General features: G+C 42.3%; 1 protein-coding gene and 2 pseudogenes across 2 annotated transcripts in view; all 3 read left to right on the forward strand.

Annotated features, from left to right (window-relative positions):
• Positions 1-4200, forward strand: part of TMEM131 (transmembrane protein 131) — a 210113-nt gene extending 205913 nt beyond the window's left edge. The window contains exons 40-41 of one of the 2 annotated variants that reach the window (XM_037806416.1): positions 2032-2189; positions 3190-4200. In XM_037806416.1, the coding sequence (XP_037662344.1) occupies positions 2032-2189; positions 3190-3465 (434 nt within the window). In that variant the 3' untranslated portion in view covers positions 3466-4200. Of the gene's footprint in view, positions 1-2028; positions 2190-3189 lie in introns of both variants that reach the window. The other variant, XM_037806415.1, reaches the window with a different exon arrangement.
• A 3350-nt stretch (positions 4201-7550) lies between these two features.
• LOC119513008 lies at positions 7551-7651 on the forward strand (annotated as a pseudogene).
• Positions 7652-12040: 4389 nt separating this feature from the next.
• Positions 12041-14804, forward strand: LOC119512146 (annotated as a pseudogene).
• The last annotated feature ends 10059 nt before the right edge of the window (positions 14805-24863 follow it).

Below are 24863 nucleotides of genomic sequence, written 5' to 3' on the forward strand. Positions count from 1 at the left end.
AGTCCACCAGCAGGAGGCGCTCTCAGGGGAGTCTTCCCTGAACTTCTGTGTGGTGGGTGGAGCCCAAACTGGGTGGGGAACCAGTCAGTGCACTGGATCTCCGTTTGCACTGGGGAGTCCTGGTACTGCATTGTGGGCCCTGAGCAGGTAGGCAGGGAGCCCCATCAAGGGCACCCCGCAGGTGAGACATGGGCCCTCCCTGCTGGTTCTGTGCCTGCCATGCACCCATGAGTCTCTAGGGTGTGGGACGGGCTCCCGATCACTGGTATGGCAAATCTCCCTTCAGTGCTTCTCACCATTGCAACCTCCAGACCTCCATGGGGGAGAGCAGCCGCCGCCCACTAGGTTCCCTCATGAGAGTGCCCCACTGTCTGGCTATGGAGGACCACCCCCAGCAAACCATCACAGTAGTGGAAGGGAGTGGAAAGCAGCTGCTCACTCCCTTGCCTGGCGGGGGTCTCGCTGCTGCCGGCTGGGGGTGGGGGGTGGGGTATGGTCTGGATGGGGAACACACTCACCGTGCCCCTCCAGCCACCATCTCTCCTCTGTTTTTGTCTGTGTCCCCTCCATGTACTATGTGGGTCCCTCTGTGGCTGGTCATACCCCGGAACCGTGGGCCCTGGTGTCCTCCGGCCCCCTTTTTCTTACCCATTCTGCCTCACCTACTCCGCCATCTTCCCGGGAACCCAGCTTCAAGAAAGGCCTCTGTGGCAGGGGGGCTGGGGTGGGGCTCCTTCTATTGCTTTTCTTGAGCCCAGAATTAGAGGCAACAATGTGAGTTTTGCATTCCTGTGATGATAGTGTTAGAGTTGGGAATATCTGCATTTTGCTGTTTGGTACAGTGTTCACATCGTCTGCTGTGTGCTTGAATTGAGGGGAGTGAGCCCTGCCCCCTGGACCCCATTGTGTGGTGGGCACCAAGGAAATGGGGTGTTTGCCACTGAGTGAAGTCCCAGTCTAGTTTATCACTGCAAAAAAAATAGATTTATTATTTTCTTATTGTGGAATATAACATATTTACATAGAAGTGATAACTTCCCAAGTGCAATTTAGTAAGTAGAGAGCAGATTTCCAAGAATGTTATGGATTACAGCTCCACCATTTCAGTTCTTTCCTTCTAGCTATTCTAACACACTAAGAAAAAGAAAATTATATAGAGATTCAGTATTCATAATCCTTTGTTAAATTCTATCTTGTCTGTCCTTACTCCTTCCTCTAGTTCAGTCACTTTCCCAATCTTCGGGGACATCTAGGCAGTGACCACCCTAACTTGTTCATGTTGAAAAGGGGTGTCAACTTTATGGGAAAAGGGAGTTGATGTTCTTAAAGAGGCTGTTGCCTCTGGGTTTGGGGACTTAGCTGGCATAGGAGTTCTCTGGAGGATTTAAGTTTCTGAAGAATAAATTTAGTGAGTGAAAACTTTATAGAGTCTCAGATAGGGACCAGGGTATTCTTTAGGATTTTCAGGACCACTGTTGACTTGGGCTTATCATACTGTGGTCATTTGGCATATCTAGGTGAAGCTTGCGTAGGAGTAACCTCCAGGACAGCCTCTCAACTCTACGTGAAATCTCTTAGCCACTGAAACCTTATTTAGTTGTCTTTCTTTTCCCTTTTGGTCAAAAAGGCATCCTCAACCCCTCGATGCCCAGGGTCAGTCACGTCACCAGGGAGATTCATTTACGTGGGGGGTCCTGTCCCACGTCCGGGGGAGGGTGATGAATAAATTTGCCGAGTTGGGCTTAGCAAGAGAAAGTCTGCACTTAAGCAACATAAGAGGTTCTCTGGACGTGACTCCTAGGCACAATTATAGGTGGGCTTAGCCTCTCCTTTACAACCATAAGTTCCACACGAGCAAGTCTCAAGAGTGAGGGCTTGACTTATAAAGTAGGGGGTTTCTAAGGTCACATAGCATACATTATAGCCATGATAATCCGTCCATAGCTCACATTGTCATCACTTAGTTGTACAGTCCTCATTACTCTCCATTTTAAACAATTCTCTTGATTGTTGTTTCTTCGTTTTCAGAAGTTTTCAGCAAGCTTGGGTTATCGCGATCATGCAGTCAGGCCTCACCGAGGAGCTGGGGCGAGTTTAGCAGCAGCCCTTCCTACCTGTGGGACTCCCCAGCGACGGACCCCACCCCTCCCTGGCCGGCCAGTTCAGGCTCCCCGACCCATACAACTGCAGTGAGTACTCAGAGCCGGGGGCCTGGTCCACCACCCTTTACCACCACCCCTGCCATTCGGTGGCACCTGACATAGCACTTTTGTATCGTCTGCCTTACCGGGTCTTCATACTCGACCAAAATGACCCCCGTATTCTGCAAGGCCAGTAGTATCGGGGAGCATAGGAAGAGCTACTCAACTGCTATACAGTTGGTCTCTGGATTCTTGAATTCTCTCCTTGTAGAAATTTGGGTCATCACCAGCGTTTTCCTGACCTGCAGGCACATCTTAGGTGTCTTCATTTGCAGGGTCAGATGGTTACCAGCTGCTCACTTAACTTTCCACATGATGCAACCCCTCTGGCCCCCCAGAAGCAAGCTTTTGTTTCTGAGAAGCACCTGTCTCTCAGCTCAAGTTTTTCCAGTGTTGGCTTCTCAGCTAAATTTTTCTGTAAAGGTCATGCTCCAAAAAAGTATTCTTACCAAGGAAAATAATAAGTGGTTTCAGCTTTCACAAAATTAAGACAGGAAGATATGATCCTAAAGTTATAACCCCATTGTGGTCCCTTCTTTGTTCTCAGGAAACGTGAGTCAGACATGCAAAGGTTAATGGTAGATATTTTAACTACCTAGAGCCTAAAGTGTGGTTTTCACTTGTGATCATGCTGGCTTTGGTTCCTTAGCTCGATAGAGAGCTAGAGATGCTGTGCCGGCTGCATGGCCCGTTGCAGCCCCTCAGCTCTGCTGCTGCAGGTCATCCGAGAACGAGCGAGCGTTGGCTGGAGCCAGAAAAGCTCTTTACCAAACAGGCAGGACTGGAATTGGCCCACGGGCTGTCGTTTTCCAGCCCTGTTTCAGAATATCAGAGCCATCCCCTCTGGGATGGCTGTTTTTGTAAAACATTTGTTTTAAAGTAAACTAACTGAAGAAACCTCTGGCCTGGCCCCTATTTTTAGCATGGCCATAGCCGCCCTGCCCGCCCGCTGCAGTTCTGACGCTCAGTGCTGTCTCTCCTGTCACAGTCGGTCCTCGGCAGCCCCAGCGGCTTGTGGCCCACCACCCCCTTCAGCACCTCGATTTGGTCCAGCCACCTGGGCAGCGCCCTGCCCTTCCCGACCCCAGCAAACCCGCTCCGGAGCGTGGGCCTTGCGGGTGCGGACGACGGCCCCGCGCCTCCCACACCCCGGCCGGCCGACGACCTGGGGCAGACGTACAACCCCTGGAGGATCTGGGGCCCCACCATCGGACGGAGGAGCTCCGACCCGTGGTCGAATGCACACTTCCCTCAGGAGAACTGAAGTTAGGCCAAAAAAAAGCAAAACACAAAAAAATGGGGGTCCCTGGTCTGGATTGTGACGTGCCAGTTTTTGAGACACCTTGTCAAGGCTCTTACTGCCGTTCCTTCCCCTCCCTCTCATTATCGCAGGGCAGGCTTGCACCACTCGCTTCTTTCAGATCTTTCTTGCAATTATGATAATACGAGATTTGCTATTGTGCTTTTAGAGAAAAGTCTGGACTTAGCCACAAACTCTTGAAAATTTTACCTGTTCCCGAGGTTTCACCACCTGTCATTTTCCAGTCTTGACTTATCTGTAAACACACAAATTTGACAGCTAAGGAAGTAATTTGAGTTAATTCAGAAGTCCTGGCATGTGACCATTTTATTAAATTACCAAGTTTGGTTTTTAGTAATTTCACTATATTATACATCAAGATCTAATTTTAAAAATGTACAAGGACTTTGTGCTGAAAAATACAGAGTATTTTTTTAAAGTAAGGCTGTCTTGATTTCAAAGCATATTACAGAAATGTGAGTCAACTCAAGAACAGTGAATGAATGTAAAAACATTCAGTTGAGACCATACACATTTTCTGTGCTGTTTGTACTTGAGGTATGTAACATTTGTATACCTGAATTTATTTTAAAGAACTGAAATGCACATAACCAAGTCTTGAGATACAAGATTGAATGTGTATTTCATTAAAATACAACTATGTGTTGTACTTTGAAATAAATGCTTTTTTCAAAAGCCTTGAATTGTTTTGTTGTTTTGTTCACACACAAGCTGTATTTATCTGGATCCTCTCACGCTTGGTTTATCGTGGCTGGAACCCCTGTGGGCTAACTGAAGCCTGTGCTTTTCCATGGTAATCACCGAGGCTCCATGATAGACAGTTTGGATTCATCCAGCAATAATTTTTCCTCAGCCTCTCTCCTAAACATAAAGCCCTCAAGAAACCAGCAATTGCCAGTGTTTGTTGAATACTGACTCTGTGTCTGGCACCCTGCTAAGTCCTTGGCACATTAACCTCATTGAATACTGGAGCCCTAAGAGCTGTGGGTCCTGGGTCACTCCTCTCACAGCCCCAGAGGGTGCCACCCAGCTGGTGGGCCCCTGTCAGCCAGAGACATGCAGGGCTCAGGCCACCGTCCTCCAGAGACAGCTCTGGGTCCAGCTCACACGTGTGTTCTGAGATAAGCCGACAGGCATCGATCGGCCCTCAGCCTGGGGAGCCGGATAAACCCGTGTCCAAGACGCCAGCAGACACCTGCTGACCACGAGAAGAATGTCAGCACCTTAGTTTTCCTACTTGGCCAAGCTTGAATTTACAGTTAAAAGTCCTGTACAGAAAACTGTATTTAAATAAAATAATAATGGATGACTTTATAAATAGTTTAAATTTTTAAGGTTCTTACAATATTAGAATTCATAAAGATTTAGTAGGTTAACTAAATTGTAATTTCCAGATTAACTAAATTTTAAAACTTAGGCCTAAATTAACTACAAATCATCTTTAAATGCTTCTACAGTTCCTAAAAGAAACAAACAAACAAAAAAAAAAAACTGGTATGAAACAATTTTACTTTACTCTTATTTCTTAAAATGTCAGCTGATTAATACAATAAGTAAATTCCTTTGGATGCTAATATGTAACTTTGTTTTTATCATCTCAAAATTTTAAAATAATTTGAGATCAATGCTCACAAAATATTAGCTTGAGGGTTTTTGTATTTTTTCATCTGGAATTCTCATGTCTGGAGTAAAAAGTACAAGTTGAAACATCTATTATAGATCATAATTAATGTAGATACTTATATTGGACACAGTAATTGCAGAGACATAAATGTATATGTCCAACATAATAGAAGATGTGATTTATTTTAAAAAATTGTTGCAGTTCATTCTAATAAATATGCTTATTATAGTTTTATTTAATATACTGAAATTACTATATTTTAAGGCTAGTTTAAAACTGTATTAGCTATTTTATATGTTTATATATCTATGTATGCCTAAATGCATACAAATAAAGGTATATTAACAAATCCGTTTTTAAAAAATTTCTGACATATGTACCAAAGGAGGAAAACAAGAATTTGGATTTTTCATGTAAAGTGATTTAGTTATATTACATCTGGATCCCTTTCACCAAATTATTCTGCTCTCAAAGCTTTTCTACATTGCTTTAATAGTGTTGTGAGAGATTGCCCTGACCTAATGTTATTTGTTCAGATTTTAAAATACTATTACAGACTTTAAGTTCACCCTTAAAATACAGACCAATCCCAGAAACTGAACCATCTCAGATAACTAAAATATTTGACCTCCCATGGGCCTGTCAATTGGCAGAAAGAAAAGGAGCAAACATTTATACTGATTATAAAGGTATAAGTAAATGTGTATAGAGGGTAGGCCAAAAAATCTGAATACTTTAGAAATGAAGAGGCTTCTACCTGAACAACAACCTATTGAAAATGATTTGCAATTATCTAAGACCCCGGCTATTACAATAAAAGGTCATGCAGGCACAGAGACTCTGATGAGAACAGAAATGCTTTGGCTTACCAAGATACTGACGAAACAGGGTACTCCTGCAGTCACGCTGATGAGACAAATCCCAGAGAAACTCAGAGAGGCTATTCTCAACTGTCAGAAACAAACCTCTGCTTTGGGGGAGAAGAAAAAAATGGGGGAAGTTATGATGCCTATTACATCTCAGGATGGCCAACCGATAAGGCCAAAAATTGCTACAATGACACCTAACAAAAATTTTTCATGACGTTACTTATAATTGCAGAGAAAAACTGGCAACAATATTAACACTCATGGGATAATTTTAGAGGTATTGTCAAGGATATTTCCGAAATATGTTTTCCCTGCCAGCAAAACAATCCTGATAAAATGGTCAAGGTGGACGCCTGCAGGACCTAAGCCTCAAAGACCCTTCAGGGGTCGCTAGACAGATGCCTCCCACAGTGAATTACAAAGACATTCTGATTGTTTATTTTCACTAAGAATAAAAAATTTCCTTGCTAGAAGCTACAGACCCGACTAAGACACATATGCAAAAACCACTTCATTTCTTTTCCAACTTAGAGAATCCCCAATTACCTTTCTAACTTGAGAGAAACTCATTTTCCTAGTCCTGTTATTAAGAAACACTAAAGTTTTGTCTTTTATCCAGAAACTTCACAATCATCTTTCACAGTCCTCTAAAAAAAATAAATAAAACTAACAGAATTCTAAAATTAACCTCTCAGGAACCTTTGGAATTCCATGGCTTAAAAGATGGCCTGTAGCATTTACATTTATAAGATCACCCCCCTCTGGGTTCCACAGATTATCTCCTGAATTAATGAAATGCCATTCCATACATTTCACAATTTCACCCCAACCTCAAACTTTACACAATTACAAGGAGCCGTGATAAACTAATGCAAGAGTCTGCCAAGATACTCCAGCTTTGTCTCCACAAGTACAAACTCTATCTACAAAACACCCACCTCTACACAATCTACAGCTTCCACACCCAAGACCCACGAAGGCACACAAAGTCAATTCACTCCCAGTAGAGTAAATGATACCGATAGTCCCCACACAACCTATGCTTCACCAGGACACTACTAATCAGACCTCAAGCTGATACCTACCCCACACTCACTCAACCTGTTTATTTAGAGTCATAGTTAGATATTTCCAGATATTTAAAATTACTTTCTTCCCAGTAATTTATTCTGTCTTAAAGAATACCCAATAATCCATCATAAAATTATCACAGGTTATTCAAAAACTTCCAGAAGAGATTGATTTGCTTTTCAGGCATACTCTGCAGGCTACAATTCCAACAAGGAGATAAAACAACTAGAGATGATGGTCCAAAACTTAATGGTAGCAAACACTGCCCATACAGTAGTATCACTGAATGTTAATGGATTAAACCCCCAATCAAAAGGCACAGATTGGCAGAATGGATTAAAAAAAAATAAGCACAATCCAACCATATGTTGTTTACAAGAGACCCAATGACACAAATAGGTTGAAAGGGAAAGGATGGGAAAGGATAGTCCATGCAAATAATAATCAAAAGAGAGTTGGGGAGCTTGCTCCGGTGGCATATATACTAAAACGGGAATGACAGAGAAGGTTAGCATTACCCTTGCGCAAGGATGACACACAAATTCATGATGTATTCCATATTTTTATATATTCAAAATACTGAAAGGAAAAAATTTCTAGCCAAGAATTCTTTATCTGTCAAAACTGTCCTTCAAATATGAGGTAGAGTTTAAAATATCGACAGATAAACAAAATGAGAAAATTTGTTAATAAAAGAAATACTAAAGGGACTTCTGCTGCCTGGATAAATAAAAGGACAGGAGAGACAGGCTGGTGGAGATTATAGAAATGAAGATTATTAGTAAGGGTAACTAAAAGGATAAAAAGAGAAAAAAAAAATAGATCTGACAAAAGCCAAAAGATAAAATGGTTGAAGTAAGGACAGCTTTTACAGAAATAACACTGAATGTTAATGGATTAAACTACCCAAAAGATACATATTGGCAGAATGTGTCATCTATGTGCTGTTTACAAAAGATTCATTTTAGACCCAAAGATATACATAGATTGAAAGTGAACGGATGGAAAAAGATATTCCACGCAAGCAATAACCAAAAAAAAGGCTGGGGAAGCTATACTAATATCAGACAAAATAAACTTCAAGTGCAAAAATGTTATAAGAGACAAAGAAGGACTCTATTAATAAACCAGGCAATTCATCACAAAGAAATAACATTCATAAATATTTACACACCTAATCAGGATTTCCCAAAGTACGTGAGGCAAACACTGGCAAAACTGAAAGAAGTAATAGATGGCTCTACAATAATAGTGGGAGACTTCAACACAACACTCTCTTCAATAGATAGAAATCTAGACAGAAGATCAATAAGAAAACACAGAATTTGAATAATGTGATAAATGAACTAGACCTAAACAGACATATAGAATAATACACCCCAAAACAATAGGATATATATTCTTCTCAAGTGGTCATGGAACACTCTCCAGGATAGACCACATGCTGGGGCATAAAACAAGTCTTAATAAATTTTAAAAGATTGAACTTATGCAAAGTACTTTCTCAGATCATAAGGGAATGAAGCTGGAAATCAGTAACAGCCAGAAAATTGAAAAATTCACAAATACATGGAAGTTAATATGCTCTTTAATAATCAAAGGGTCAAAGAAAAAATTACAAGGGAAATCAGTAAGTATCTTGAGAGGAATGAAAAGGGGAACACAACACATAAAACTTTATGGGATGCAGCAAAGCCAGTGGTCGGAAGGAAATGTATGACCCTAAATACTTACATTAAAAAAGAAGAAAGAGCTAATAAGTCAATGACCTAACTGCACACCTGGAGAACCTAGAAAAAAGAATAGCAAACTAAACCCAAAGCAAGCAGAAGGAAAGAAAGAACAAAGAATAGAGCAGAAATAACTGAAATAGAGAATAAAAAAAAAATAGCATTAACAAAACCAAAAACTGGTTCTTTGAAAGAATCAATAAAATTGACAAACGTTTATATAGACTGACAAAAAGAGAAAGGACACAAATAAGTAAAGTCAAAATGAGAGGGGGACATTACTACTGACCCCACAGAAATAAAAAGGATCCTAAGAAGATGCTGTGAACAACTATATGCCAACAAATTAGACAACCTAGAGGAAATTGAAAAATTATTAGAAACACACAAACTACCTACACTGACTCAAGAAGAAATAGAAAATCTCAACAGACCAATAACTAGTGAAGAGACTGAATCAGTAATCAAAAACCTCTCAAGAGCAGCCCAGCTGCACCACCAGGGCTGCAGAGTGTCGCACAGTCCATGAAGTCCTCCCAGCCTGGGCACGATGACACGGGAGCCACCAGAGCAGACGCTGCAGCAGTGCTGGGAGCAGAAGCGGCAGCGGCACGACACACAGCAGTTGCAGCAGCTCAAGAACCTGGTGTCCTTGAGTTCCTGCCACTCAAGAAAATCTCTGTCATAACACTAGCTCGATAAAAGCTTAAGACAGATGCCTCAGAGTCTAAATTCCAGTGATAACACATTAAAATGTGTTACACACAAAATATTTTATGTATTTTAACACATAAAAAAATCAAAATGTACAGGTTTCAACAAAAGATTCCAAAACATACAAAGAAACAGGAAGCAATGGCCCAGGCAAAGAAGATTAAAGCATTAGAAAATTCAACAAGGAGAACCAGACTGGGACAGACAAAACAAAGACTTTTAAAAACTGGTCCTCAAAAGGGGGATGTGAAAGGAAATGAAATAAGCTTCAGTGGCAGAGAGATTCCAAAAGGAGCCGAGAGGTCACTCTGGTGGGCACTCTTACGCACAATTTAGACAACCCTCTTTAGGTTCTAAAGAATTGGGGTAGCTGGTGGTGGATACCTGAAACTATCAAACTACAACCCAGAACCCATGAATCTCGAAGACAATTGTATAAAAATGTAGCTTATGAGGGGTGACAATGGGATTGGGAAAACCATAAGGACCACACTCCACTTTGTCTAGTTTATGGATGGATGAGTAGAAAAATAGGGGAAGGAAACAAACAAACAAACATACAAAGGTACCCAGTGTTCTTTTTTACTTCAATTGCTCTTTTTCACTTTAATTATTATTCTTATTATTTTTTTGTGTGTGCTAATGAAGGTGTCAGGGATTGATTTAGGTGATGAATGTACAACTATGTAATGGTACTGTGAACAATCGAATGTACGATTTGTTTTGTATGACTGCGTGGTATGTGAATATATTTCAATAAAATGAAGATTAAAAAAAAAAAACTGGTCCTAAATATGCTCAAAGAGCTAAAGGTAAACGCAGATAAAGAACTAAAAGAAATTTGGAAAACAATAGATGAATACAAAGAGAATACCAATAGAGAGAAGGAAAAAGGAATGAGAGTGACAAATGCAATACCTGATCTTTGATGGGATGTAACAGGAGCAGAAAATGATCAAAAGGACATTACTGGCTCATGAAAAAATTGGAATGTAGATTATAAGCTTTTTATCAATGTTAAATGTCTTGGACTTGATCACTGCACTTAAGGTGATACATAATTGAATATTCTTGTACTTAGGAAATGTACATGACAGTATTAAGAGTTCAAGGAGCATAATGAATACAATCTACATTCAAGTGCTCAAAATGAATGGATAGATAGGCAGATAGGTGGTATACAGATAGAACAATAAGGCAAATGTGGCAAAATGTTAAAATTGGTTGGATCGAGGTGTGTGGGGGGTAGGGTATATTGGAGTTCTCTGTATGGGGTTTGTATTATTTTTGTAACTGTCCTGTCAATTTGAAAGTATTTCAAAACAAAAAGTTAAAAAGGACTATTGTCCTAAGGAAAAAAAGAAAAAAGAAAAGCCCAGGACAGATGGCTTCACAGATGAATTCTACCAAACATTCCAAGAAAAATTAACACCAATCCTGCTCAGACTCTTCCAGAAAATTGAAAAGGAGGGAGTACTCCCTAACTCTTCCTAAAAGCCAGCATCACCCTAATACCAAAGCCAGGTAAAGTTACTATAAGAAAAGAAAATTACAGACCAATTTCTCTAATGAATATAGATGCCAAAGCCTGAACACACAATATTAGCAAATCAAATCCAACAGCTCATTTAAAGTATTGTACACCATGATCAAGTAAGATTTATCGCAGGTATGCAAGAGTAGTTCAACATAAGAAAATCCATTACTATAATACACCACATTGATACAATGAAGGGAAAAAAACTACATGATGCAGAAAAGGCAGTTGACAAAACTCAGCATCCTTTCTTGTTAAAAAAAAAAATTTAAGTCAGAATAGAAGGAAACTTCCTCAACTAGATAAAAGGCATATATGAAACACCCACAGTTAACATCTTACTCAGTGGTGAAAGACTAAAAGCCTCCCATATAGATCTTGAACAAGACAAGGATACCCTCTGTCACCAATGTCATTCCTCATTGTATTGGAAGTTCCAGCCAGAACAATTAGACAAGAAAAAGAAATAAAAGGCTTCCAAATGGAAAAGGAAGAAATAAAACTTTCCCTTTGCAGACAACCTCATCCTATATATAGAGAATCCTGGAAAAAAAAAAACTACAACAAACCTACTAGAGTTGATAAATTCAGCAAAGTGGTGGGGTGTAAGATGGAAACACAAAAGTTTCTATACACTAATAATGAGCAAGCTGAGGAGGGTTATTTTTTAAAGTTTTCTTTTATAATAGCAACTTAAAGAATCAAGTATCTAGGAATAAATTTAGCGAAGGATGTAAAGGACTTATACATGGAAAACTACGAAACTTTGCTAAATAAAATCAAGGGTCTAACTAAATGGAAGGACATTCCATGCTCGTGGGTTGGAAGACTAAATGTTAAGATGTCAGTTTACCTAAAACTATTTACAGATTCAATGCAATCCCACTCAAAATTCCAACAGCCTTCTTTGCAGAAATGGAAAAGCCAATCATCAAACTTATTTAGACTTTCCTTTCAGCTGTGCCATGGCAAGATGGTGGTGCAAGTTTCCAAGAAGAAGAAGTGTGTGACTGATGGCATCTTTAAAGCTGAACTGAACAAGTTTCTCACTCGGGAGTGAGCTGAAGGTGGCTACTCAGGAGCTGAGGGTTGAGTTACAATAGCCAGTAAAGAAATCATTTTTCTGGCCACCAAGACACAGAATGTTCTTGGTGGGAAAGGCTGGCAGATCCAACAATCGACTGCTGAAGTTCAGAAGAGTGTGGCTTCCCTGAGGGCAGTGGAGGGCTTTATGCTGAACAGGCTGCCACAAGGAGTCTGTGCCATCACCCAAGCAAGCTCCCAGGAGGGCCCGCTGGGTGGAGGGCCTGCTCTGGGTGCTGTGAGGCCATGGTGTCTGTGAAACTCTGAGGACACAGGGCGAAATCCACGATGTTTGTGGATGGCCTAATGATCCATAGTGGGGACCTATTCACTGCTATGTGGGTACCACCATGCACCACGTGCTGCTCAGACAGGGTGTGCCAAGCATCAGAGTGAAGGTCCTGCTGTCCTGGGATCCAGGTGGTGAGGCTCATCCCGAGAAGCCTCTGCCTGGCCCTGTGAGCATCATGGAATCCAAAGAGGAGATCCTGCTCACCACTCCCACCTCAGAGCAGAAAGGGGGAAAGCCAGAGCCACCTGCCAAGCCCCAACCAGTCCCTACTGCATACAAGGGTTTCCCTAGCAGCTGGAGACCCATTACAAGGACCAATACCCATTTTGTTTCTAATAATCACCTGTAAAGCAGCTGGCCGTTATATCCCATCTAAAGTTTTAAATGCTACTGTGCAGTATTTCTTACATCAGATGGTTCAACTCACTCTACAACAGAGGAAGAAAAAATACCAACCCTGATGTAAGCACAGACTGTGTTTTCTTGCAACAGCATCCTAACAGTTTCCAAACTAGAGCAAACCCCTGATTCCAGAGAGCCGCCTCCGAGTCACCCTGCCAAAACCAAGTCCTGTCATTGGCTTTCTAATGCCCTCTGGCTCAGACACCCCATGGCTCATGATGGTGTGTATTGTCCTTTGCTGCAACAAATAAGTCCAACTTGTTTAACTACAGGTATGATCCTCATGGTTTTTGATGAACTGCAGTGACAAGTGCAGTGTACACAGAGGTGAAGGGCTATGGAATGGATATGGCCTGAAAAACCCATCCTCAAATTCAAATGGAACTGCAAGGGGTCCAGAATAGCCAAAGCAGTCTTAAAAAAGAACAGGGTTAGAGGACTCACACTTCCCCAATGTCAAATTGTAATACAAAGTGAGAGTAACCAAAACAGTGTGGGACTGGCACAGAGACAGACAAGTAGATCAGGGAAACAGAACTGAAACTCCAGAAGCAGACCCACACATCCATGGCCAACTGATCTTGACAAAAGTGCCAAGTCTGCTCAACAGGGGAGAATCATCTCTTCAACAGATGGCGCTAGGAGAACCGGAGTTTCACATGCAGAAGAATAAAGTTAGATCCGTACCTCACACCATATACAAAAAAAATCAACTCCAAATGGATCAAGAGCCAGAACTATAAAACTCTTAGAAGATAACCTAGGCACAATTGGGATTCAGCAATAGATCCTTAGGCTTGACACTCAAAGTACGAGCAACAAAAGAAACAATAGGTCAGTTTAATTCCATCAAAATTAAAAATTTTCGTGCAACAAAGGATATGATCAAGAAAGTGAAAAGACAGTCTACAGAATGGGAGGAATAGCTTCAAACCATATATCAGAGAAGGGCTTAACGGGTGTGGCTGGGTCCCGCTCCAAGCTCTAGCACTGACGATGGGCGCTCGGCACACTCGCTATCAGTTACAGAGCCTCAGTTTCCCCATATCCTACCTCGGGGGGGGCTTGTGTGAACAGCACAGGAGGTGGGGCCAGTCAAACAGATAAATGGTGGCTCTTCCTAGTGTTCCTGTTGGCTCTTGTGGTAAATTATCCCAAGGGCATTCCAAGCCTCTAGGATTGAAACATCTCCCAGAGGTGGATCTGACGTTGGCAGGGGACAGGGCCACGTGCACGGCACCTGAGCTCCTTGCCACCGTGCTTGGCCCCGCTCCCCCCACCCACCACCCACCACCCACCACCCCCCACCGTGCTCGGCCCCGCTCCCCCCACCCCCACCCCCCACTCCCCACCCCCCACCTCCCACCGTGCTCGGCCCCGCTCCCCCCACCGTGCTCGGCCCCGCTCCCTCCCCCCCACCACCACTCCCCACCCACCACCCCCTACCGTGCTCGGCCCCGCTCCCCCCACCCCACCCCCACCGTGCTCAGCCCCGCTCCCTCCCCCCCGTCCCCCACTGCATCTGCAGCCGACACTGGGCTCCCCTTTCCCTCAGACCCCTCTGTCAGCACACCCTGTGGCAACAAACTCAGCGGCAAGTTTCTTAGATGGAACAGTGTTGGGTCAGGAGTCTACATGGGGCCAGTCCACTCCCCCAGCAGAGGAGGCGGCGGGGTCAGGCCTCTAGGCCCACGGACCCCACCTCCATTTCCAGTTACCCAGTGTGGGGTTCAACTGGACTCTCCTGGCCTGTCACCCCCCTCCTGAAGGCCGGCGCACAGGCACACAGCTGCAGCCTGGAGCCCCTGACGCCGCGCGGCCCACCCCGAGCCCGAGGCTGGGCATGGCTTTGTGCTGCGGAGAGAGACTGACTGCCATTACCCCCGTCCCTGCCCTAAACCTTGGGAAAAACCCTATGACCTTCACCCCCGTCCTCGCCCCCAGCAGGCTGCTGCCTTAGACCTTTTCTAGAAGAGACGTGTTACCACCCATCAGCAATACTTCCTCTACAAGTGCCCTCCCAAGGCAAACCATCTTACACGCCTCGTCATACCTGAGGCAAACGTGTGTGTTCATGGTTTCCCCAGGAAAGAAAAAATCTGGGCTTTGGTTTTCAAGAGCAATTATATAGAAAGCTATTTATAAACATTAAAATTGGCCTTACAGTACTAAGAAGGTATATGTCATCAAGTTAGAATCAGAAATTCCTTTTAGCAGTGGGATGGACCTTCAGGAGTATATATTGGATAAGCTCTCTGCTGAGAAATTCGTTATGAGAAAAACCCATTAAGCTAGTTAAAAGCCAGGGAAAATACCCACAGCACACACTGTGCACCACATATGCCCCAGGGCGGCTGGCCATTTCTGCTTCAGAGAGTAACACCCCAGCAGGTCACTGGGGGACAGTCAGGGTGAAGGACGAGAACTAATTATTCATGACTATAATCTAATTTTCTTTTCTTAATTAGGATTTCTCAGATTTCTGGTGATATTGAACATCTATCTATGTTTCTCTTTGTAAAATGGCTTTATTGCCATATAATTCACAAGGCATATAATTCGACCATATCAAAGTGTACAAGTCAGTGGTTTCGAGTGTAGTTCACTGATATGTGCAACCATCACATCACTAGCGCCATTTGTTGAAAAGACTATTATTTCCCCATCATCTTACCTCAAAAAGAAAACCTGTGGGGAAGACTGTGGGAAGATGGCAGAGTAGGGCGCTCCAGGAATCGGTCCCTCCAGCAGAATCACTATTAAACACGCAGGAACTGTCTGAACCAACTGTTTTGAAATTCCGGTTAGTGGCACACTGAGCAGCCTGCAGGGAAGAGCTGGAGGAAGGGGCTGGTAAACTGGGGATACTGGCGGTGAATTTCACGCTCCGTGTAGCGGCTACCATCCCCATCCCCCAGCCTTGGAGCAGGCAGCAGTGGGGTCCTCAGCCACGGCTCCTGGTGCAGCCGGCCAGGGCCAGGGTGGGATGTACAGACCGAGATCCCCAAGACCCGGGGGTGCGGTCCAGGCACTCACCACAGCGTTTGATCAGCTACTTCAGATGACCGGGGACCCGGCTCTGGGGGCAGCCATTGTTCGAACCTGCTTTGGGCAGAACCAGTGGAGGCGTCTTAAAGACGGTGCCCTTCCTCAAAACTACAGAAAACAGTTAAAGGGCTGCATTTACCGGGCAAGTGCCAGATCAAGAAGGCACTGCTCCAAAGAGCCACCGGAGAAGCTCCTGGCACCCTCGCCAGCCCCTTCCTCAGCCCCGAGTGGCATGGAGGAAGCCAGTACTCCGTCTGTGGGCAGCTTGGCTCCATCCAGCTGGGAAAGACTGACCTGGGAAACACCTATCCAGTTTGCCCACCCCCAGGATTTCCCTCCAGGCAAAAGCAGTTTGGAATAGTGAATGTGGTGTAAGAAACAATTGAGCCAGGCAGGCTGGGGCAAAGGTGTACGTCCGTAAAGACTTGTGATGGGGCACCCAGGAGAGGGAGAAGGTCTGTTTCCTACCAAGGAGAGGGACATTCAAATTCCTGTAAACAGGGGACTCCTAAGGACACCAGTGAACACAAGCCCAGGACAAGACAAAGGCGCAGAAAGACAAGGAGGGCCCAGCACGTGCTTTCACCTTGGGCCGAGGTTCCTGAGAGAAGGGCCCAACTCTGGAGGAAGGCACTGACCAAAGCAAACCCAACTTGAAAATACTGTGAAAGGTGTTTTACATGGGTTGGTTTGGTTTTCTTAGTTCCTGGCACCCAAGAAAATCTCTGTCATATTACCAGCTGGATAAAAATCCAAAAAACAGACAACTCAGAAACTTAATCCAAGAGTTAACACTGTAAGATATTTAAAAGTAGAGGGTGTGACAAAAGATTACAGGACAAAGAAATAGGAAATGATGGCCCACGCAAAAGAACAAAATAAAAATCCAAAAAACAATGAAGACGACCAGGCCATGGACATATCAGGCAAAGACTGTTTTTAAAAATGATCTTCAATATGCTCAGGGAGATGAAGGAAAATACAGATAGATCTAAAGGATATCAGGGAAACAATGAATGAACAGTATGAGAACCTCAATAAAGAGAAATTTTTAAAAGAAAACAAACAGAACTACTGGAGTTGAGGACCACAATAATGGAAATGAAAAAATTCCCAGAAGAGCTTCAACAGTAGATTGGAGCTGGAAGAGGAATCAGTGAACTCAGAGACAAGACAATTGAAGTGAGTGAGTCAGGCTGAGTAGAAAGAAAAAAATAATCAGAAAAAGTGAAAATAGCCTAAGAGACCTGTGGGACACCATCAAATGTACCAATATACATATTATGGGAGTCCAAGAAGAAGAAAAAGAGAAAGGGGCAAAAGAATATTCAAAGAAATAATGACAGAATACTTCTGAAACTTAGCAAAAGATGTGAATAGGCACACCCAAAGATCACAGGCAGGGTAAACTTGAAGAGAAATATATCCATACCCATAGTAGTCAAACTGTAAAATGCAAAGGATAAGGAGAGAATTCTGAAAGCTGCGAGAGAAAAGCAATGTATTATGTGCAAGGAATCCCAGTTACACGAAGTACTGATTTCTCATCAGAATCCATAGAGGAAAGAAGGCAGAGGGATAAAATACTTAAATGCTGAGAGAAAACAATTGCCAACCAAGAATTTTATATCTGGCAAGACTTTAGATCCAAAATGAGGGACAGATTAGGACCTTCCCAGATAAACAAAGCTGAAGGAGTTCATGATCACTAGACATGCCCTAAAGCAATGCTAAAGGGATTTATTCAGCTTGAAAGACAGTGGATCAAAGCAGCATAAAGAAAGAATGACCTCTGGCAAAGGTAACCCACACAGGTAATTATAAATGCTACTATTATTGAATTGCATTTTGAGGTATGTAATTCCAGTTCTTACTTCTTACAGGTGCTAAAATGCAAATACATAAAAAATGATGATAAATCTATGGTTTTGGAATGCAATGTATAAAGATATAATTTGTAAAATGTACAAAAAAAGGTAGGAGGATGGAGGGGTAAAGGGACAGTGTATATGTATGCTATTGAAGTTAAGTTGGTATCTGTTCTAGTTTGCTAATGCTGCTGGAATGCAAAACACCAGAAATGGATTGGCTTTTATAATACAGGTTTATCTGGTTACATAGTTACAGTCTCAAGGCCATAAAGTGTCCAAGGTAACACGTCAGCAATCGGGTACCTTCACTGGAGGATGGCCAATGGCGTCTGGAAAACCTCTGTCAGCTGCGAAGGCACGTGGCTGGTGTCTGCTCCAAAGTTCTGGTTTCAAAATGGCTTTCTCCCAGGACGTTCCTCTCTAGGCTGCAGCTTCTCTCCAAAATGTCACTCTCAGTTGCTCTTGCGGCATTTTTCCTCTCTTAGCATCTCTGGAGCAAAAGTCTGCTTTCAAAGGCCATCTCCAAAATGTCTCTGTAAGCTTCAGCTCCTCTCTCAGCTTTCGTGCTTTCTTCAAAGTGTCCCTCTTGACTGTAGCAAGCTCACTCCTTCTGTCTGAGCTTATATAGTGCTTTAGTAAACTAATCAAGGTCCAAGCTGAATGGGCAGGGCCACACCTCCGTGGAAGTTATCCAATCAGAGTTATCACCCACAGTTGGGTGGGTCACATCTCCATGGAAACAACCTAATCCAAATGTTTCAACTTAATCCACACTAATATGTATGCTCCCACAAGATTACATCAAAGAACATGACTTTTTCTGGGGGACATAATATATACAAACTGGTACATACCACCTCCTGGACCCCAGAAAAACATGATCTTTCCATAGACAAAATACATTCATCCCATCACAATATCACAGAAACTTAAGTAATTTCAGTAACAATAGTTAAGTACAAGATCCCTTCAAAATAAGTTACAGGCATGGTCTGTCCTAAGGCATAATTCTCCTTTAGCTGTGGATCTGTGAAACTTAGAACAAGTTATGTACTTCCAATATACAAAGGAGGGACATTCACAGGATAAACATTCCCATTGCCATAAGGAGAAACTGAAAGGAAAACAGGATTTAAGGGACCAAAACAGTTCCTAAAACCCACAGGACAAACTCCATTAGATTTCAAAGTCTGAGAGTCATTAACAGAATGACGTTGCATCATTGGGGCTTGAGAGAGCGGGAGTCTAACCCTTCCTAAGAGCCTTTGCAGCAGCCCTTTCCTCTCCAAACGCTGGGGTGAGTGCTCCAACATAGCCACACATTGGGGAGACCACCTTCTCGGCCCCACCCTCTTCAAACATCAGGGCAGCACCCAGATTCCCTTCCATCTCCGGGGCACACGCTCAACCCCTTCAGAACAGTGTGGTGGTGGCCAGGCTCTCCCCAGTCCCCTGGGAATGTGCTCCACCCTCTTTGGGGCCTGAGGTGGCAAAGCATTCCCTGAGCATCAAGGCAGAAGGCCCACCCTCGACCTCCAGGGCAAACTCACCCTTTCCATGAGTGTGGGCCACTCCACTCTCCCAGCCCAAGATCTCTTGACTCCAGACATCAACCTCCATGGCTCTGTCTTTGAAGAAATTTTTCCTTCAATGTGTTCCTTGTCTCCTCCAGTCTAGACTGGTAGCGGCTCCATCTATAAAGATCTCGCAAAAATTCTGTTTTTTGTTTTTTTTTTTGCATGAAGCACTTAAGGGTCAAAGTCGTCAGACAATAGGACTTTCCACAAATCCTTTCCGGATAACTCCATCTCCAATTTTGGCTTGTACTGAAATGGTGGCTGGGTTCCATGTTGGTTAAATCCTCATGTTGGGCTGTAGCTTCTGGGGATCCACCCCCTGGTAGCCTGGAATTTTCCAAACCAATAGTTTCTGGTTTCTTTGAACCCAAGAGTTCAGTTCTAAGTTTCTCTCTCTCCGCTCTCATTTTATTATAAGCTGCAAGAAGAAGCCATGCTATAGCCATAACTTTTAGTTTAGAAATTTCATCAGCCAAGTATCCCAGCTCATCATTTTCAACTTCTGCCTTCCATCTGACACCAGGACTCAATTTTTCCAAATTCTCTGCCACTTTAAAACAAGGATTAACTTTCTTCCAACTGGCAATGACACATTCATTATTTCTGTTCAAGGACTCTTCAGAAGTATCTTTAGAGTCCATGTTTCTACCAACAATCTCTTCAAAGCAGTCTAGGCCTTTTCTATCAAGCTCCTTACAATTCTTCCAGAATCTTCCCCTTATCCATTTAAAAAGCCACTCCAACATGTTTTGGTATTTGCAAACTCAGCAGCACCAGCACCCCACTTCTCTGGTACCAAATCTATTCTAGTTTGTTAATGCTGCTGGAATGCAAAACACCAGAAATGGATTGGCTTTTATAATAGGGGGTTTATTTGGTTAAAAAGTTACAGTCTTAAGGCCATAAAGTTTCCAAGGTAACACATCAACAACTGGGTACATTTCCTGGAGGATGGCCAATGGCGTCCGGAAACCCTATGTTAGCTGGGAAGGCATGTGGCTGGCATCTGCTCCAAGTTCTGATTTCAAAATGGCTTTCTCCCACGACGTTCCTCTCTAGGCTTCAGTTTCTCTCCAAAATGTCACTCTCAGTTGCTCTTGGGGCATCTCTTAGCATCTCTGGAGCAAAAGTCTGCTTTCAAAGGCCATCTCCAAAATGTCTCTACAAGTTTCAGCTTCTGTGCTTTCTTCAAAGTGTCCCTCTTGGCTTTAGCAAGCTCACTCCTTCTGTCTGAGCTTATATAGTGCTCTAGTAAACTAATCAAGGCCCAGGCTGAATGGGTGGGGCCACACCTCCATAGAAATTATCCAATCAGAGTTATCACCCACAGTTGGGTGGGTCACATCTCCATGGAAACAACCTAATCCAAATGTTCCAACTTAATCCACACTAATATGTCTGTCCCCACAAGATTACATCAAAGAACATGGCTTTTTCTGAGGGGCATAATATATACAAACCAGTACAGTTTCAAATAAAAAATGATTGTTACATATATAGGATGTTAACTTTTAACTCCATGATAATTGTGGTGGTTTGTAGCTGTGTGTACCCCCAGAAAAACATGTTTGTAAATTTAATCCATTCCTGTGGATGTGGACCCATTGTAAGTAAGACCTTTTGATGAGAGTACTTCAATTAAGGTGTGACGCCCTCAATCAGGATGAATCTTACTCCTGGTTCACTGGAATCCTTTATAAGAAAATGAAATTCAGGCACAGGGAGAGAAAACCATGGAAGCAAGAGGGTGAAATCAATGAAACTTGGAAGAGAATGGAGAGACTATCAGATGCTTCCATGTGCCTTGCCATATGACAGAGGGCCCAAGGATTTTCAGCAGATGGACTTCAGGAAGAAAGCATCACCTTGGTGATATCTTGATTTGATCATTTTCTTGGCCTCAAAACTGTGAAAGAATAAATTCCCACTGTTTAACCTGACCCATTTCATGGTATTGCTTTTAGCAGCCTAAGTAACTAAAACAGTAACCATATAGAAAACATATGAAAAATATATCCAAAAGAAATGGGAAGAGAATCAATATGGTATAATACAAAAGAATTAAAAATGTATATAAAAGTAGGCATTAATGGAAAAATTGAAGGTCAAAAAAGGTATAAGACTTACAAAGACAAAATAGCAAAATAGAAGAACACCCTTCATTGTTAATAGTTACATTAAATGTAAATAGATTAAACTCTCCAGTCAAAGGCAGAGATTGGCAAAATGGGCAAAAAGCATGATGAAACCATATGCTATTTACAAGAGACTCACCTTAAATCCAAAGATATAAGTATAGTGAAAATGAAAGGATGGAAGTAGTAATCAAAAGAGATCAGGGGTAGCTATCAGATAGTCAAAAACTGTTACAAGGGACAAAGAAGATCACATTATGCTTTGCTAAAGGGGTCAATTCAACAAGAAGACATAACAATTATAAATATATATGCTTCTAACAACAGAGCCCCCAAGTATATGAAGGAAATAGAGAAATAGAGACAGATTTGAAGTGAGAAATAGATGGTTCTGTATTAATAGTAGATTTTAATACACCACTTTCAGTAATAGATAGAACATCTAGACCGAAGGGAAATAAGGAAATAGAAGACTTTAATGGAACTCTAAACCAGCTAGACCCAACAGACGTATATAGAACACTCTGCCCAACAGTATTAGAAATACATTCTCTAGTGTACATGGATCATTCTCCAGGATAGACCACATGGTAGGTCACAAAACAAGGTGCAAAACATCCAAAAATATTGAAATCATACAATGTACTGTCTCTGGACACAATGAAATGAAGCTAGAAATCAATATGAGAGGCAGAAATGAAAAATTCCCAAATATATGGAAATTAAACAATGTAAGAACCAATGGGTCAAAGAAGAAATCACAAGGGAAATTAGAAAATATCCTGAGGCAAATGAAAATGAAAACAAAACATAGCAAAACTTATGGGATGCAGTGAAGGCAGTGTTCAGAGGGAAATTCATAGCTCAAAATGCTTACATTAAAATAGAAGAAAGCTATCAAATCAGAGACCTTACCTCAAAATTAGAAGTTTCAGGAAAAGAACAAAGTAAACCCAAAGCAACAAGAAGGAAGAAAGGAAGAAACAAAGATTAGAGATAAATGAGATAGAGAATAATAAAGTAATAAAGAGAATTAACAAAACCAAAAGTTGGTTCTTGGAAGGATCAAAATTGACAAACCTTTGCTAGAATGACAAAGAACAAAAGAGAGAGGACACAAACAACTAAATCAGAAATGAAAAGGGAGATATTACTACTGACTCCACAGAAACATAAGAGTATACAATGAATAACTGTATGCCAACAAGTTGGAAAACCTAGGGGGAAATGGACAAATTCTTAGAAGCATAGATACTACCTACAGTCACTCAAGAAGAAATAGAAGATCTCAACAAACCAATAGCTAGTAAAGAGACTGAAATGGTAATCAAAAACTTCCCCCCAAAAAAGAAAAGCTGAAGACCAGATGGCTTCAAAGGGGTATTTTACAAAGCATTAGAATATCCTGCTCAAAATCTTCCAGAACGCTGAAGAGGAGAGAACACTTCCTAACGCATTCTAGACCAGTGTCACCCTAATACTTAAGCCAGATAGAGATGCCACAAGAAAAGAAAATTACAGACCAAAATTTTTTATGAATAAAGATGCAAAAATTGTCAACAAAATAACTAGCAACCCCAATCAAACAGCACATCAAAAGAATTATGTGCCATGAGCAAGTGGGATTCATCCCAGGAACGCCAGGGTGGTTCAGTATAAGAAAATCAATTCACATAATACACTACACTAATAGAACAAAGGTAACACTAACACACACACACACACGCAATTATCTTAATTGATACAGAAAAGCCATTTGACACACTCCAGCACCACTCTTGGATAGAAACACTTAGAAAAATAGGAATAGAAGGAAACTTCCTCAACTAGATAAAGAGCATCTATGAAAAACCCACAGCTAACATCATACTCAATGGTGAAAGACTGACAGCTTTCCCTGTAATATCAGGAAAAAGACAAGAATGTCCTCTATCACCAATGTTATTCAGTATTGTACAGGAAATTCTAGCTAGAGAAATTAGGCAAGATAAATAAATAAAAGACAACCAAATTGGAAAAGAAGTAAGAACTTTCCCTATTGGCAGATGATATAATCTTGTATTTTAAAAATCCTGAAATATCCACAACAAAGCTGCTGGAACTAATAAATGAGTTCAGCAAAATGCCAGAGTATAAGACCAACCCACAAAAATCAGTAGTGATACTATATGCTATTAATGAAGAATCTGAAGAAGAAATCAAAGAAAAAAATTCCATTTATAATAGTAATTAAAGGAATCATATATCTAGAAATAAATCTAACCAAGCATGTAAAGGACTTGCACACAGAAAATTACAGACATTGCTAAAAGAAATCAAAGGAGACCTAAATAAATGGAAAGACATTCCACATTCCTGAATTGGAAGATTAAATCTTGTTATGATGTTCATCCTATTCAAAATAATTTACAGATTCAATGCAATCCCAATCAAAATTCCAAAAGCCTTCTTTGCAGAAATGGAAAAGCCAATCATCAAATTTATGTGGAAGGGTAAGAGGCCCCAAATAGACAAAGCCATCTTGAATAGGAAGAACGAAGTTGGAGGGCTCACACTTCCTGACTTTAAAATTTATTACAGGGGTCACTTGTGGGAAGATGGGGGAATAAGGCAGGCAGAACTCACTTTGACAAGAACACCTGGAGAACAGACAGAAACTGCCCAAAGCAGCAGTGGGGGACACGGAAGGCCAGGGAAGGGACCATGGCAACATATGAGGAAGAGCTGGATGAAAAGCAGAGAAATGATGACTGAGAAATAGGGATGAGTGAACTCAACCGTGCCCGTCTTCAACCCCTGAGGCCAGTGGCAGTGTACTGGCCTGGTTCTTGCTGGCTGGCAAAATGTGGCACAGTCCTGGTTCAGCAGCTTGCTGATGAAGTTAACCCTCTTGTTCCCACAGCCTAGTCTTTCCACGCAGGAGTCTGGGAAGCAGCAGCTCCACTGTGTCCACAAGCAGAGTCTCCACCGTGGTTCCCATCACCCATCCCCACCTACCAAGCTGGCAGGGAGGCCCTCCCTGCAGGAATAGAGAGAGATGCAGAACAGTCCTGGTCTAACAGTTGGCTGGTGAGAGTGACCCTCTGGGTGCTGCAGCCTTGAACCAGATCTTGAACCAGTTTGGACCCTGCCCAGCAGGCTGCTGTGGTCTGGGAGAGGTGGGACTGAGGAGAATAGACTAAGAGTGCCACTGCTGAGAGGGCTGGGAAAGTGCAGTCTGGGAACCTGCTCTCCTGCCTGCTAAGACCCTTCCAAAAGGGTGTGGAACCCCTGCGTGAGACCCTGGCCCTAGTTTGGCTGGGAAATACTGATAAACCAAGTACCAACAGAGACCTTCAACATGAACCCAAGTGTCCTAGTTTGCTAATGCTGCAGAATGCAAAACACC

This window comes from Choloepus didactylus, chromosome 17, assembly GCF_015220235.1.
Source record: "Choloepus didactylus isolate mChoDid1 chromosome 17, mChoDid1.pri, whole genome shotgun sequence".
Taxonomy (NCBI): domain Eukaryota; kingdom Metazoa; phylum Chordata; class Mammalia; order Pilosa; family Megalonychidae; genus Choloepus; species Choloepus didactylus.